The sequence below is a fragment of the Oncorhynchus masou genome, chromosome 31, assembly GCF_036934945.1.
Source record: "Oncorhynchus masou masou isolate Uvic2021 chromosome 31, UVic_Omas_1.1, whole genome shotgun sequence".
Classification (NCBI taxonomy): domain Eukaryota; kingdom Metazoa; phylum Chordata; class Actinopteri; order Salmoniformes; family Salmonidae; genus Oncorhynchus; species Oncorhynchus masou.
Window position 1 is genome coordinate 35,462,723 of NC_088242.1, and position 13,879 is coordinate 35,476,601.

General features: G+C 47.9%; 1 protein-coding gene across 2 annotated transcripts; it reads right to left on the reverse strand.

Moving 5' to 3' along the window:
- Positions 1-13: 13 nt before the first annotated feature.
- LOC135523877 (MMS19 nucleotide excision repair protein homolog) lies at positions 14-13,529 on the reverse strand. 2 transcript variants are annotated; one of them, XM_064950874.1, is made up of 31 exons: positions 13,418-13,529; positions 12,488-12,536; positions 12,276-12,376; positions 12,077-12,162; positions 11,857-11,931; positions 11,639-11,708; positions 11,349-11,477; positions 10,720-10,781; positions 10,093-10,179; positions 8,591-8,665; positions 8,409-8,486; positions 8,125-8,263; positions 6,414-6,568; positions 6,038-6,107; positions 5,527-5,652; positions 5,216-5,297; positions 5,005-5,102; positions 4,710-4,871; positions 4,444-4,596; positions 4,063-4,156; positions 3,841-3,943; positions 3,591-3,662; positions 3,230-3,356; positions 3,040-3,146; positions 2,627-2,683; positions 2,212-2,398; positions 2,005-2,087; positions 1,591-1,755; positions 1,065-1,124; positions 838-938; positions 14-694 (listed from the first exon to the last, which is right to left on the reverse strand). In XM_064950874.1, the coding sequence occupies exons 1-31, from the start codon at positions 13,506-13,508 to the stop codon at positions 664-666; spliced, it is 3,075 nt and encodes a 1,024-aa protein (XP_064806946.1). In that variant the 5' UTR covers positions 13,509-13,529; the 3' UTR covers positions 14-663. The 2 variants fall into 2 exon arrangements, with proteins under 2 accessions (XP_064806946.1, XP_064806945.1); XM_064950873.1 differs by having other exon boundaries at positions 3,591-3,668.
- Positions 13,530-13,879: the final 350 nt, after the last annotated feature.

Sequence of the window (13,879 nt, forward strand, 5' to 3'; positions counted from 1 at the left end):
TTTAAAGCACTCATACATTTACAAAAAAGTTTTATTGACAGCTTAAGTTAGACATTTTAAATAGTCCACATCGTCGGCATAATTTTGAGGTTCAAAATTGGCCTAGTGAAATGTTTAGCCAACCACATCAATCATTGAATAATACATGGGTAATCGGTCACACATTCATTAACACCCCTCTCCCCAATATAAATTGTTTTCTTCTCTCTGTGCCAAGCTTGTTTCAGTGCAGCTCAGTCCTTCCATGAAGTTGCAGTAGGCTGTCACCCGTAGACTGGCCACTGCATGGTGGCATGGACCTAACTCCTCTCACGTTTGATGGTAGAAGCAGTACAACAAAAGTGTGTGTCATTTAGCAAACGCTCTTATCCAGAGCGACGTACAGGAGCAATTAGGGTTATGTGCCTTGCCCAAGGGCACATCGGCAGATTTTTTTTCACCTAGTCGATTTGAACCAGCGACCTGTCGGTTACCGGCCCAACGCTTTTAACCGCTAAGCTACCTGCCGCCCGTGTTTAATCTCATGTACACGATGAAGTGCTGTGGGTGGTGGTGCGATGTCCCAAACTCCATGGGCAGCGCTAGAGCCCCAAGCCCTCTTCCTCAGGAGCAAGCCGTCCCATCTGTCCCCTCCCACACCTAGTCAGGGATTGGGGGCCAAATTCACCTGCCTCCTGGACTCCCCAGAAGGAACCTTCACATGAAGAGAGACGCATTGTAATTGTCATATTGGCATTCTGCCTTTTGTTCGAAGATGAACAGGAATCATCAACAGATTGCCACAACTGACCCTATCCCTTGTAGTTATGAGAATGTTTGAAGAACTCACTGACTCACCATTCATTCCGGGCCACTGCCGCCTCGCTCCTCACCACCCTCTTGTGGTCGTCCAGGGGGGCAGCCAGGGCGCGCAGCACCCTCGCACGGAAGGGCATGATCTGCCGGGGGAAGGGTTTGTTAATGGCCAGAGTTCATAATGAATCAGTTGACATGGCCAATAGCGAAAACTTATTAAAAAAGGTCCATCAGTCTGCGGTTATGTGCAGTGCAGGCCGGAGTCTTACCTCGTGTTCTGGAAAGCGGGAGAGGGCATGGATACAGCGCAGTGAGGCTATCCGCACTTTCTGTGAGGACAAGGTGAGACAGACCTCAGACACAGACTTAAAAAAAAAAAAATAACCTTCATGAATTGTAACTGTATGGGGACTATGACACTCAGGGTTACTTAGCTAAAATACTGAACCGTCCAGATATCAAAAACGCTGAGTTGCACTCTGGGGCTCATGCCATTAATTGCATTTCAAGTTGAAGACTGAGCTGGTAGTCGAGCAGCATTTCATTTACAGGCACAGATGTATTGAACGCTCGCGGGGACACGGCTGAGAGGTCTACCGCCGAGTCCGTTGTTACGATCAACGGAAGCTGAGTCATCGGTCTATGGCATATTACGAATAATGATACGAGGACTGTGTGGCAAGAGGCCCAAACTCCGTCACAGAGAGAACACGTCCTCTGCCCGACACTTACATTTTTAGACTCCCTTAGCTATTTCGCTTCCTTGTGTGGTGGCTGTTATAACATGATACATACCATGGTAGGGCTGGTGGTGAGCGCCAGAGTGCGGCCCACCAGCACCTCCAGCTGGGTGATGAGGGCTGAAGGGGGGTCCAGGAGGACCGGTTGCAAGCAGGACAGGGTAGACACCTGCACCCCCTGGTCCGGACACGACAGGGCCTCCAGTAGGAGGGGCAGGAGCTGACCAAGCACAGAGGAGAATAGAAAAAGGGGGACAACGCCACACGATACCCATAAGATAAACAGTGCCAGAGTGAGAAAATGTTCCTCACAGATGTACAAAATACACATTTCACATGGGATGAAACTCTCAAATGTGTTTTACATTTAAAGACATAAAACACAATATTCATGGAGAAAATACATATTTCTAAGGCGTTCCTGTTTTTGTTCGCCTGTCTGGCACTGGTCCCTGTCCTGTCTACTTACCGCTGGTAGCTCAGTAAGCTGGACCTGTCTGGGTAGATTGTTCACTATGTGAGACAGTGCCTTCAGGTAGCCAGACTTCTTCTCTGCAGAGGGATAGAAGGAAGGGGAAGTGAAGAATCTGTCAAATTAACAGGACTCTCAAACTGCTAAACCATTTTCATCACAACACATGTCCTGCGTCTGTCGTGCAACGTCTCCTCACAGTACCTTGGACTGCGGAGTTGAAGCCCTCGACCAGTTTGGCAGAGTTCTCCGTGAAGAAGCGCTGGCGGTACATGATGCGCACGTCGGCATGACTACCGCGGTTCAGGACGTCCGGCGAGTCACTCATCAGGAGAGAGAATCCATCGGCCGCTAACCAACCCAGCTCTGGGTCACTGAGCAGGGAGAAGAGCTTCGACAGACACACAGGATTACTGCGGTGTGTGTGAGGTAACTGAGGTAGGGGGCCATTTCTCTAGCCTTGCCTCATCCCTTAACTTCCACTGCTAAACTGAGGTGAACTCAATACAAAAAGGAATCAAAAAAAAAAACTTTGTCTTGACTAGATTTCATTGTTACATTAGGCTAGGTTTTCCCCTGGGGGTGACGAGACACAGAACAGTTAAGACTGTCCTTTTACCTTGTCGGTTAGGGCTGTGGACAGAGGGTGGTAGCGAAGGAGGAGAGCCTTTGACACCTAGAGACAAGAAAAGACATTCACAACTGTATGAACGAATGGATGGAACAACAACAATGTACCACAGGCAAGTCACCATTCGCCCTGAAGGAGAGAAGGCCGTAGTAGTATCAGTGATCCCTAGTCTAGAGATGCAGGGGTTGTACTAGGGACAGTTCAGTATGGGCTAAGGGGAATGTGGAACGTAATGGATACAAACTGCCGTAGGGCGGCGCACAACTGGCCCAGCGCCGCCCGGGTTAGGAGAAGGTAGGGCGGCGCACAACTGGCCCAGCGCCGCCCGGGTTAGGGGAAGGTAGGCCGGTGTTCTTAATAGAATGCTTCCGTATTAGTAGTAATGTAAACTGGGGTCTAACCCAGAGCAGCAGAGTGAACGCCTGCGTTCTGACTGGGGAGGACGCAGAGTCCAGCTCAGTGGAGATCCTCTTTAACGTCCTGTCTATCAGAGAGTCCAGGGCTTCACCTGTAGAGAAACACACACACACACGATTAATATACCATCCCACCAACTCCCATTCGGTCAAAGGACACGGCCGGAAGACTCGCCTGCGGGACTCTTGTTGACCAGCCCAGCGTAGCACTTGGCGGCTGACGTGTAGGAGAGCGGATGGTCACAGGTACAGCTCAGCTCCAGCAGCTCCAACAGCAGCCTGTCCATCTGGGGCACCTCCACCTGTCCGGGGCACACGGTCAGTCAGTCTATGATCACAGGTGAAATTAAGCCATTTAAAAAATGTGCGTGACCGGTCAGAGAGACCTTAACAAGTAGGCAACGCGCAAAGTCCTCCAGTGTCACGCAACAAAACAGGTATCCTTAGCATGAACGTTTAACAGTACAATGTTAAAAAGATGTCCTTTTGAAGGTTTGTCATGAGGTGCAGAGGCATATGGGGGGGAGGGGTCTTACGGTCCGTGGCAGCCAGCACACACAACCCATGAGCAGGCACACCATCTGGGACTGGCTCCGGGAGTCACCTGCCTGCGTCTGGAGGACAAAGTCAAAGGCAGATGTCACTCAAACGCATACCACTCGGCGATACAATGCTTTATTCATTCCCAGGATGCATCCTGTCCCTGGGATGTCCTATGTAGGTATAACAGTGAAGAAAACGTTTTCAATAGGAGATGGCTGGTTGTCTTTAGCATTGAAACCTGACCTTGAGGAGCTGGATCTGGGCGGGGAAGGCATTCTCTGGCAGGAAGGAAACATCACCGTCGAGGAAGAGGGACACGGCCCGCGAGGCTGTTTGGCCAGCCAGTCTGGTGACGGAGCAGTGGTTAGCGCCAAGCCAAAATATTTACATATAACATCAAATGTGCCATTATCAATGATGTGTGTCTTTTCTGGGTGGCTGGCTGTCTCAGTGATGTCAACTCACCGGGACTGTAGGCGGGCACAGGTGGTGCTGATGATGGGTACCATGGCTGATAGGACAGTCTCCTCTAGTATCGGGCTACAATGACCTGAGGAACCTTAACATACAAATCAGAAGCAGAAACACCAGGTCAGTCAAAAAAAAAAAAAAAATCCTTTAGAGTCCTTTATCTGTCCAACATCATGACGTGGAGGCCATTTGCATTTTGCTTGCATAGGTTTGCATTCATATATTCGCTAAAAACACCAACACATTCTCAGTACAACCCTTCCTCTGAAAAAGAGATTTCTTATCTCAATGGACTTCTTGGTTCAATGAAAAAGGTTGTACCTCCTGGTTCACATTACAATGTGTTGCACAGGCTGTTGGTTGGGATATTCTCACCCTGCAAAGCTGCCTGCAATGCCAGCCCGAGCAGGCGAGGAATGACATCATGGAAGACGCTACCGGTCTCTTCAGTGTCCTGTGCCTGCTCTGCTATCTTCTGCAGACTGTGGCAGACAGAGATCACCTCTTCCAATGAGAACGCGCCAGTGCCTGTTGGGAGGGAGATTACATCGTTATCAGAATCTAGATATTAGATTGGAACATAGATATTTAGAAGGGTCTACCTAAACAATGACAGAAGAGCATGTGGCGGTGACACATACCAGTGTGTGCAGAGGTGAGGACCTGTAGCAGGACAGGTGTGCTCTCCTGAACCAAACTGGGCCGCGACGACACCGCAGCCAGCGCCGCCACACAGCGCTGACGCACTGCCTGCTGGGAATGTTCCTGGGACGGCGTGGCGCTGTCACCTTGTGCCATGGGCTCTGGGAACAGGAGAGCGAAGGGCTCAGTAGGGTAAAGGTCCTCTGGTTAGAACGATGCAACTGAAGGCACGGTAATGACGGGGGAAGACCTTCGTTGGCATCGTTTCGTTTCGAACCTTTGACCTTAACCCACCTGAGAAGATCTCGTCCTTCAGCCGTGGAACCATCTTAGAGATGAACGCTGCAGGGTGCAGGCGAGCCAGAGCCCCTGCACACTCTACCACAGCCAGGCTGGACAGACGGAGAGAGACGAGAGAGGAGGACCAAGCCATTGTGTTATTTGATTGATTAGGTATCATAGACTTCGGATTGCCCTCCCGGAGCAACTGAAACCAGGAACTAACCTGACTTTAGGATCTCCCTCCTCCAGGATGAGCCTGGTGAGGTGGTCAACGGCAAGCTCCACATCTGACTCTAACAGCAGGCCTAGGAGAGAGGTGGAAGATGTCAACCTATACGTCTCAGCGTAGTAAAAGGATCTGTAGCACGAACCGAAAAGGCCAGTCAAATGTATTCTCTATCCCACAGTAACAGGCACAAGCTGAACATTTTGACCGGTGTAGCAGCGGGGTGAGCTCAAAAGGTCTCGAATGTGTTGGGAGCGGGTTCAGGTCCACGTTCATTGGACGAGGGGTTGAAAGGTTAGGAGAGTCACCTGTCTGTTGGCCCAGAGCAGTGAGCACACGCATAGATGTGATCTGGAGGTCAGCATTGCTCTCAGACAGAGCAGAGAACACTATACTGCACAGAGACTGCCTGAAGTCCAACAGCACACTCTCATCTAGGGGGGAAGAGGAAGAGAGAGGGGGGTGTTGTGAGAGAGCAAGTGTGACAAATTGGAGAAAAGGTTCATGGAACAATTCACAGTGCCACACAAAGCAGGAAGGTTAGAGGAGAGATTAACTATTTCAGGAGGGACTGGGAGTTATTGCACAGTACAAACGACTGGACATGACCATCATTCCTAAAGCTCGATTTGTCATTAAGTGTCATAACGCATGGGCAAACTCGAACGGCGTTCCGGCTTCAAATACTCTTACAAATGGGGCCCTGAAATGCAGCACTGTAAATTCACACGTTCAGCAGCCGCGGCATACAATGGCAGAGGACAGGAGGAACGAGACGTGGCGCAAAGAGACAGGGACAGTAAAGGACGTTACACTTACCCTCTTCTGATGACGTCACCGGGTGGACAAAGCCCTGTAACACCTCCAGTAGGGTGCGCCGCTGAGCACACTACACAGGGGGCAGACAGACAGATATGAAAGATCTCACTGATAACATCATGCACCTATAGGAAGCAAGATAGAACCAAGATACTTATAACAGGGCGTCTACATGTCAGGTGGCAATATCGGGTAAACAAAAGACCATAACTTACAACGCAATAACACTGTGTATGACTATGCAGGAAGCCACCAATTCATACAGTAATGAAGCTGCCATGGGCAAACTAATCAAATTGTGACCAACAGTCAAGAATGTGAGACGAACACCAACATTGACGATAATGGAACGTCCTAGCTGGATGGTGTGACTCACCTGTGTGCGGCTGTTGTACTGCTCTATGAGGGACGGCAGGACGGCGGCGGCAACTCTGTGGCTCGCCCTGTAGGAGGCGGTAGAGGTAGCCTGCAGCAGCTTCGCACTGGGCCACACTAGCTTCAGGTCCGGCTCACACAGGTGGTGCTGACAGTCTAGAAAAACATTGGGTCGGGTTGGCACATTGGCGATGGTGTGTGTGTATGAGATCTATATAAACTCAGCAAAAAAGAAACGTCCTCTCACTGTCAACTGCGTTTATTTTCAGCAAACTTAACATGTGAAAATATTTGTATGTACATAAGATTCAGCAACTGAGACAAACTGAACAAGTTCCACAGACATGTGACTTACAGAAATGGAATGCTGTGTCCCTGAACAAAGGGAGGGAGGGGGGTGTCAAAATCAAAAGTAACAATCTGATTTAAGTACTGCAGTGCATCTCCTCCTCATGGACTGCACCAGATTTGCCAGTTCTTGCTGTGAAATGTTACCCCACTCTTCCACCAAGGCACCTGCAAGTTCCCAGACATTTCTGGGGGGAATGGCCCAAGCCCTCACCCTCCGATCCAACAGGTCCCAGACATGCTCAATGAGATTGAGATCCGTGCTCTTTGCTGGCCATGGCAGAACACTGACATTCCTGTCTTGCAGGAAATCACGCAAAGAATGAGCAGTATGGGTGGTGGAACTGTCATGCTGGAGGGTCATGTCAGGATGAGCCTGCAGGAAGGGTACCACATGAGGGAGGAGGATGTCTTCCCTGTAACTCACAGCGTTGCGATTGAGCTTGTCGTCGTTGCAGGCAGTCCGATGATACTGTGACACACCGCCCCAGACCAAGAAGGACACTCTACCTCCAGATCGATCCCGCTCCAGAGTACAGGCCTCCGTGTAACGCTCATTCCTTTGACGATAAACGCAAATCCGACCATCACCCCTGGTGAGACAAAACCGCGACTCGTCAGTGAAGAGCACTTTTTGCCAGTCTGGTCCAGCAACGGTGGGTTTGTGCCCATAGGCGACGTTGTTGTCGGTGATGTCTGGTGAGGACCTGCCTTACAACAGGCCTACAAGTCCTCAGTCCAGCCTCTCTCAGCCTATTGCGGACAGTCTGAGCACTGATGGAGGGATTGTGAGTCAGAGTTCAGAGTCAGTAGAAAGGCCTCTTTAGTGTCCTAAGTTTTCATAACTGTGACCTTAATTGCCTGCCGCCTGAAAGCTGTTGGTGTCTTAACGACCGTTCCACAGATGCATGTTCATTAATTGTTAATGGTTCATTGAACAAGTATAGGAAACAGTGTTTAAACCCTTTACAATGAAGATCTGTGAAGTTATTTGGATTTTAACAAATTATCTTTGCACCTGCAAAAAGATCGCTCAGATGTACGAGTGCCTTTTGAATTTTCTATTACGAATTATCTTTGAAAGACAGGGTCCTGAAAAAGGGTTGTTTCTTTCTTTGCTGAGTTTTTATCAGGACGCTGTGTACCTTTATTATGTAAGGTGTATATACACCCCCCCACCCCCCACGCAGTCTCTCACTCTCTGATTTAACGCTTCTACTACTGTGGTAAGCCCTGAGGAGAATGTGATTGCCAAGTCAGACTCTTCTCACACATTTCCTGAATAGACTGTCCCCACACACCGCGACACAACGACAATAAACAAACACTGCTTGTGCCCAGAACCAGAAGGTTTGAGGTGGTACCTTTGAGGACCAGCTCCAGGAAGACATTGAGGGAGTCTTCAGAGTCGGAGTTGAGAACGGAGCGGGAGAGACAGGCTGTCAGGGTACCGACGGCGGCTAGGCCAGCGGACTCCACCCGCTCACTAGCTGTCTGAAACACCTGCACAGGGAGGTCAACAAAACTCTCCATTCAGATGATCTGCTGTCAAAGATTCCTCACGTAGCCTTAACACAGCTCACCGTATAGGACTCTTTTACAAACCGTACTGATATGTCGCTGGCCCCCAAGCTGCGTTGAAACGTACCTCTCTGCGCAGCGAGGCCCAAAGGCCTGGTAGGAATTGGGCTAAGTCTTTATGTTCATACACAGAAGCACAGGCAGTCTGCAACATGGGGAGAAAACGCGGGCCATTAAGACATGAATGCCGTTTGCCGCACACGTAAAGCGTGAAGATGATCTGAGGTGGGGTAACCGACGAGGTCTTACCAGGGTCTGCAGGGAGTCCAGCTTGGCACTCTGAACATCGGAGTCCAGCTTCTCAATGATCAGTGGCAGCAGGAACTGTTGAAGCGAGACAATCCACAAATCAGAACCTGCATTGACACTCAGCTCAAGGTCCCTAGGTAGGGGTTTCTCTACAAGCGCTTTGTGACATCTGCTGATGTAAAAAGGCTTCATAAATACATGTGATTTGATTGATGAACACCTCCCTCTGCAACTGGATCCTGGACTTCCTGATTGGCAGACCCTTGGTGGGTCTGCCAATCAGGCAACAACACCTCTGCCACGCTGACCCACAACACAAGGGTTCCCCCCAGGAGTGCGTGCTCAGCCCCTTCCTGTACACCCACGACTGAGTGGCCACAAACGACACCAACACAATCATTAAGTTTTCCCGACGACACAACGGAGGTGGGCCGGATCGGCGATGAGACAGCTTCCAGGGAGGAGGTTAGAGCCCTGGCAGAGTGGTGCCGGCAAAATAATGTCTCCCTCAACGTCAGTAAAACCAAGAAGCTGATCGTGGACTACAGGAAACGGGGGGAGTGGGGGGTGGCACGACCCCTATTGTCATCGACGGGGATGCAGCGGAGGAGCAAAAGCTTCAAGTTCCTATGGCGTGCACATCACAGAGGACCTGACACGGTCCAATCACAGTGCCTCTTCCAAGTTCTACAGGCTGCACAATGGAGAGCATCTTAACCCGGCTGCATCACCGGTCAGGACGTGTCTGAGGAAGGTCACGAAAGGTCGTCAAGTACTCCAGTCACCCGAGCCACGGACTGTTCACTCCGTTACCGATTTGGCATGTGGTATCGGAGCATCGGGTCTCGGACAAACAGGCTCAAAGACAGCTTCTACCGCCAGGCCGTCAGACTGCTGAACAGCTAACCCTAGCTGTCTCCCTGAGCAGACCTGAACCTGTAGTCTCTAAGGTGCAAATAGTTTCCATTTGCTCTGATTACACACCCATCCAACCCTCATACACAAACGTATACACAAACACACACACACACACACACGCAAACAACCATAAACACACACACACACACAGTGAACGCTGCTGTTCTTTTATATAGCTTATTCTACTGCATGGCCAAGTCACTACTCATCATAAATGGTGTAAATACTAGCTCTTCTATTACTTGTCGTTTTTATTTACCTGAACCTTTTACTGCTATTATTGATTAATGTACTGTATTGATTGAGAGAGCTACACCTTCTATACCTGCTGTAAACTGTGCAGGCGAACAAGAAAATGTGATTACAGACGCACCCACAGACCCTAACCATTTCCCGTGTCCACGTTGCCACTCACAAACATGCAACCACACACAAAGACCACCTCTGACGCCCTAAAAGGCTATGCATTGTGTTGTCTCGTTTGCCAGACATGGTGGATGTGGGAGGAGATGACGCATTGTGTATTGTTCTCGTTTACCCCCTACTGTATGTGTAGTGTGGAGGACAGTATGTCTCCCCCCCACCTCTGCAAAGCGTGGTGTTCCGGTGAGCACGACCCTCAGGGCCAGGACCAGCTCCTCCTGGGTGATGCCATGGGGGTCGTTCGCGGGCTAGGTGGGGTCACACAAACACACAGTCATGGAGTTAGATGGTGGTCAACCCATTGAAATGGAATGATTCTCATTCTATGGGTCAACCATTTCAAAAACAGAGAACAATTAAAACGGTTTTCATTCAATGAACAAACGTCCAGCTCATCAAACGGTCCTCCCTACAGCTGTAAACGCTCATCAAATGAACGATCATCGAAAACGGTTCTAGTAAATTCTAAATTGGTCTCAATTGTCCATCAACGTGAATCACATAAAACGGTACACAAGCTGTCTGTCAGTATTTTAACTCCGGGGGTTAACCATTTCCTACAATCCTCTGCCAGATGCTAATCAGTGTCACATGGCTCAGATATCAAAGCACACAGGTCAGAGTCTCACATCAGCGTTGTCTCCTGACTGGTGTAAGTCCACAGCAGCTTCGCAAACAAACGCTTACAAGGGCTGAAGTCTGTAGGTAAACTAACACTTACAGGGCTGAAGTCTGTAGGTAAACTAACACTTACAAGGGCTGAAGTCTGTAGGTAAACTAACACTTACAGGGCTGAAGTCTATAGGGAAATAGCAGGATGTCACTTCAAACAGCTCCTCTGTGAATTTACCTGAAATAAAACACAGACGGGATCATACTCTCAGAATTGAGGAATCATTGAATAATACTTGTTAAGATAAAATATACTTAAAAGGTCATGATAAAAGTTAAATAAAAAGGAAAAGCAAATGATAATAACACATGTATTAAATCTCAACCCAAATATACTGGTCTACATAAAAGGGTGCTTAAACCTCTCTTCTAGACTAGACGTGTTTGTGTGTTTGTGTGTGTGTGTGTGTAGGGCTACAGACTAACTTTCCCTCCTGGTGGCACTGGCGCCACTAACATTTTCAGTGGGTGGGACCAGCCCGTGATTTGGTCGCACCAAAATATCGTCACGCAATAGAAACAAATGTGCAATCATCTTATGAAGTCCTTCGCAGCACTGCCGAGATGGTACACCTCTGGTTGGTCGTGTTACTAGTTCACTCAAATCCCGGTAAACCTCAGCGACAACGAAGAACAAGACGACAACATGTACAACTAAAAAGAAAAAGTACATAAAACACATTTCGAAAGTTTTGGAACAACAACAGCTGCACAACAACGTGAGAGCGCGCGTGACTGTTCTCACCAAGATCATAGCCTTCATGGACAATCTTCCTAGCGATATGGAAGGCCAGCAGAAGGTTGCGTGGGTCTCTCTCCCCATCCACTGACTGGACAAACCCGAAGACAAAGTCTGCACCCAGGCCCTTCAGCTCTGTGGGATGGGAAAAGTAGTCAATCAATGTAACAACCTTCCAATACGTAGCATGCAGAATAAATCACGCAAATTATTTCAAAGCTGTAGCACTCTCGACAAGGATCTCCGTGACCCTGCAGATTTCTCCATTATAGCTACCACACTACCTGGGCTCTTACCTGACTCTCTGGATTCCATAAGCTGGATGAGGATGTTGTAAACACATGACCGCTCCGCCAGCATCAGGGACTGTAGTGACACAGACAAAGAAACCAGATAAACAGAGTCAGGGTGTTGCAGTATAAGAAACACATGGGCTTATTAACCCTTTAATAACTACTGTATGCTCATTACTTAGGAGAATTTACACTTGACAGGGCAGGTTGGGTGTATTTACCTGCACATGGATGTCCTGGAATAGTGATTTCAGAATGGACACTGCAGACCCAGGCGGCAACACTGAGCATTTGGTCTGAGAGGATATTTCAAAATGTCCGTCAGGGATAGGCAAGATAACACCTCTCCCGCTCAGTTCACTTTTGACGGGACAATATTGACATTTCTCTAATATCCTTGTGAAATTTAACATGACAGAGGTTACTCGGCTTGAGACTTACCAGCGCTTTCAGCCCCTGTATGACATGTGGTGTGATGACATAGTGGTCCTTCAATCTGTTCTCATAAAACACTATAAGGACTTCCACTTAGGACAAAACAAAAAGGAGAAGATAATAAAATTGACAGGACATATAGCACACACTAAGCAAATGGCAAAGATGGATTATGATGCCAAAGAGGTGCTATAGTGTTGACTACCTTCTCTCTCTGTAAGGTCTCCATAACACTCCTGTAGGACATTGGAGAGGAGCTGGACACCACGGCCTCGGGTCTGGGGTTGGGAGCTGGTCAGATGCAAACTTCACAGAGACAGGATGGTCAACTTGTTAGTGGAGGCTAGAACTGCATGACATTGAAGTTGATGACATTGTTAGTAACTGGGACAATAATGATGATTGTGTATACATTACCCCAAGGCTTCAACCAACTGCAGGATAGTAAACTGTCCAGCCTTGAGTTCTAATGCAAAGAAAACAAAGGGCATTTCACTGTACTTTGTGCATGTGACATTAAAACTTGAAACATGCATTTATTTAACAAGTGGAAAAGACAAGTGGTCAGTAGGATACATCATGCAGACACTTTAGGGGACAGGAAAGTAGTTCCAGAGTCTAATGCGTTGTGAAATACCCTTTTCAGATCGAGCTAGCTAGCTACCTAGCTTGCCAGCAAACCCGACCCGCTTGTTTTACAGCGGCACTTGGGTCGGACAGAATTCCTCCTGTGTAAATTAAGATACCACGGAGCCTGTGTGAGTTTTTCTCGGAAAATGTACCTCAATCCAGGGATTACAAATGCATTTTACTCCGAATTGTCCCATTATCACAAAAGGTACACAGAGAATATGTAACTACTGTTTTTTTAATAGTCCCACAATCTGCTTGGTGTAAAAGAGGGGACAATTCGGAGTACAACGCACTTCTCATTACTGGATTACCGTACATTTTCAGAGCAATATTGCGCTGACTCAGCTGTCTTAATATTCACATAAATGCTGTTCAACCCTAGTGCAGCTGTAGCAAACAGGTCAGATCTGCTGGCTAGCTAAAAACCATTCAGGTTATGGCCAAGAACAGCGGTCAATACATTCCTTTGAATTAAGAGACATTGATCGCCAGGATGTATACGTGCAAAAAAAAAGCTGAACAGGCCAACTTTTTTTGTCTGTTATTTCTATAGCGTGCGGTTGAACACAGGATGTAGCTTAGACTTGTGATAGCCTGCTGCTAGTTAGCATCTTTGCCAGACATCAATCACACGCGATTTATGTGTCATTCATTGATTTTTATCTCAAAAGCCGTATCAGAGAGAAAGTTGACTTGAATACTTTTGGCAGCTACCTGTTGCGGTGTCTACCGCCTTGCGGTCCTGTTGTCCCAAAACGAATTCTTCTACCAAGCCCAATAGCAAGGCACTATCCGTAGCCATCATGAACAGCCTTGGTTCAAACTGAAGTGCGCATGCGTGGAAAGTTATTCCAATTACCCTGAGATCAGGGTCACAAAAAAACGTTATAACGTCGGTCGTATGATTTTTAACGACATGCATAAAGGTGCAATTCCATTTTTTTGCAGGGTAATACAGCTGTAGCTAGATATTTTACGATCCAAATAATACACAATTTGTTTGTTGTGGAAGTGACCAAGTGCATATTCCAAAGACAACTTTGTATGTTGTAAATATTATATTGTATTTAATTACTTGGCCCATGCATCTGCTAAAAGTACATTTTTAGCAAGGTTGTGGACTTTCAATATTATTATTATTTTTTTTTTAAATACAATTTCGAATTACAATACAAT

Coding starts and splice junctions, on each gene's coding strand:
- LOC135523877 (XM_064950873.1), bottom strand. CDS start 13,508: ATGATGGCTACGGATAGTGCCTTGCTATTGGGCTTGGTAGAAGAATTC. Junction 4,157..4,443: donor ATTGCAGGCAGCTTTGCAGG/GTGAGAATATCC, acceptor TTGTATGTTAAG/GTTCCTCAGGTCATTGTAGC. Junction 1,125..1,590: donor TCACCACCAGCCCTACCATG/GTATGTATCATG, acceptor TTGTCCTCACAG/AAAGTGCGGATAGCCTCACT.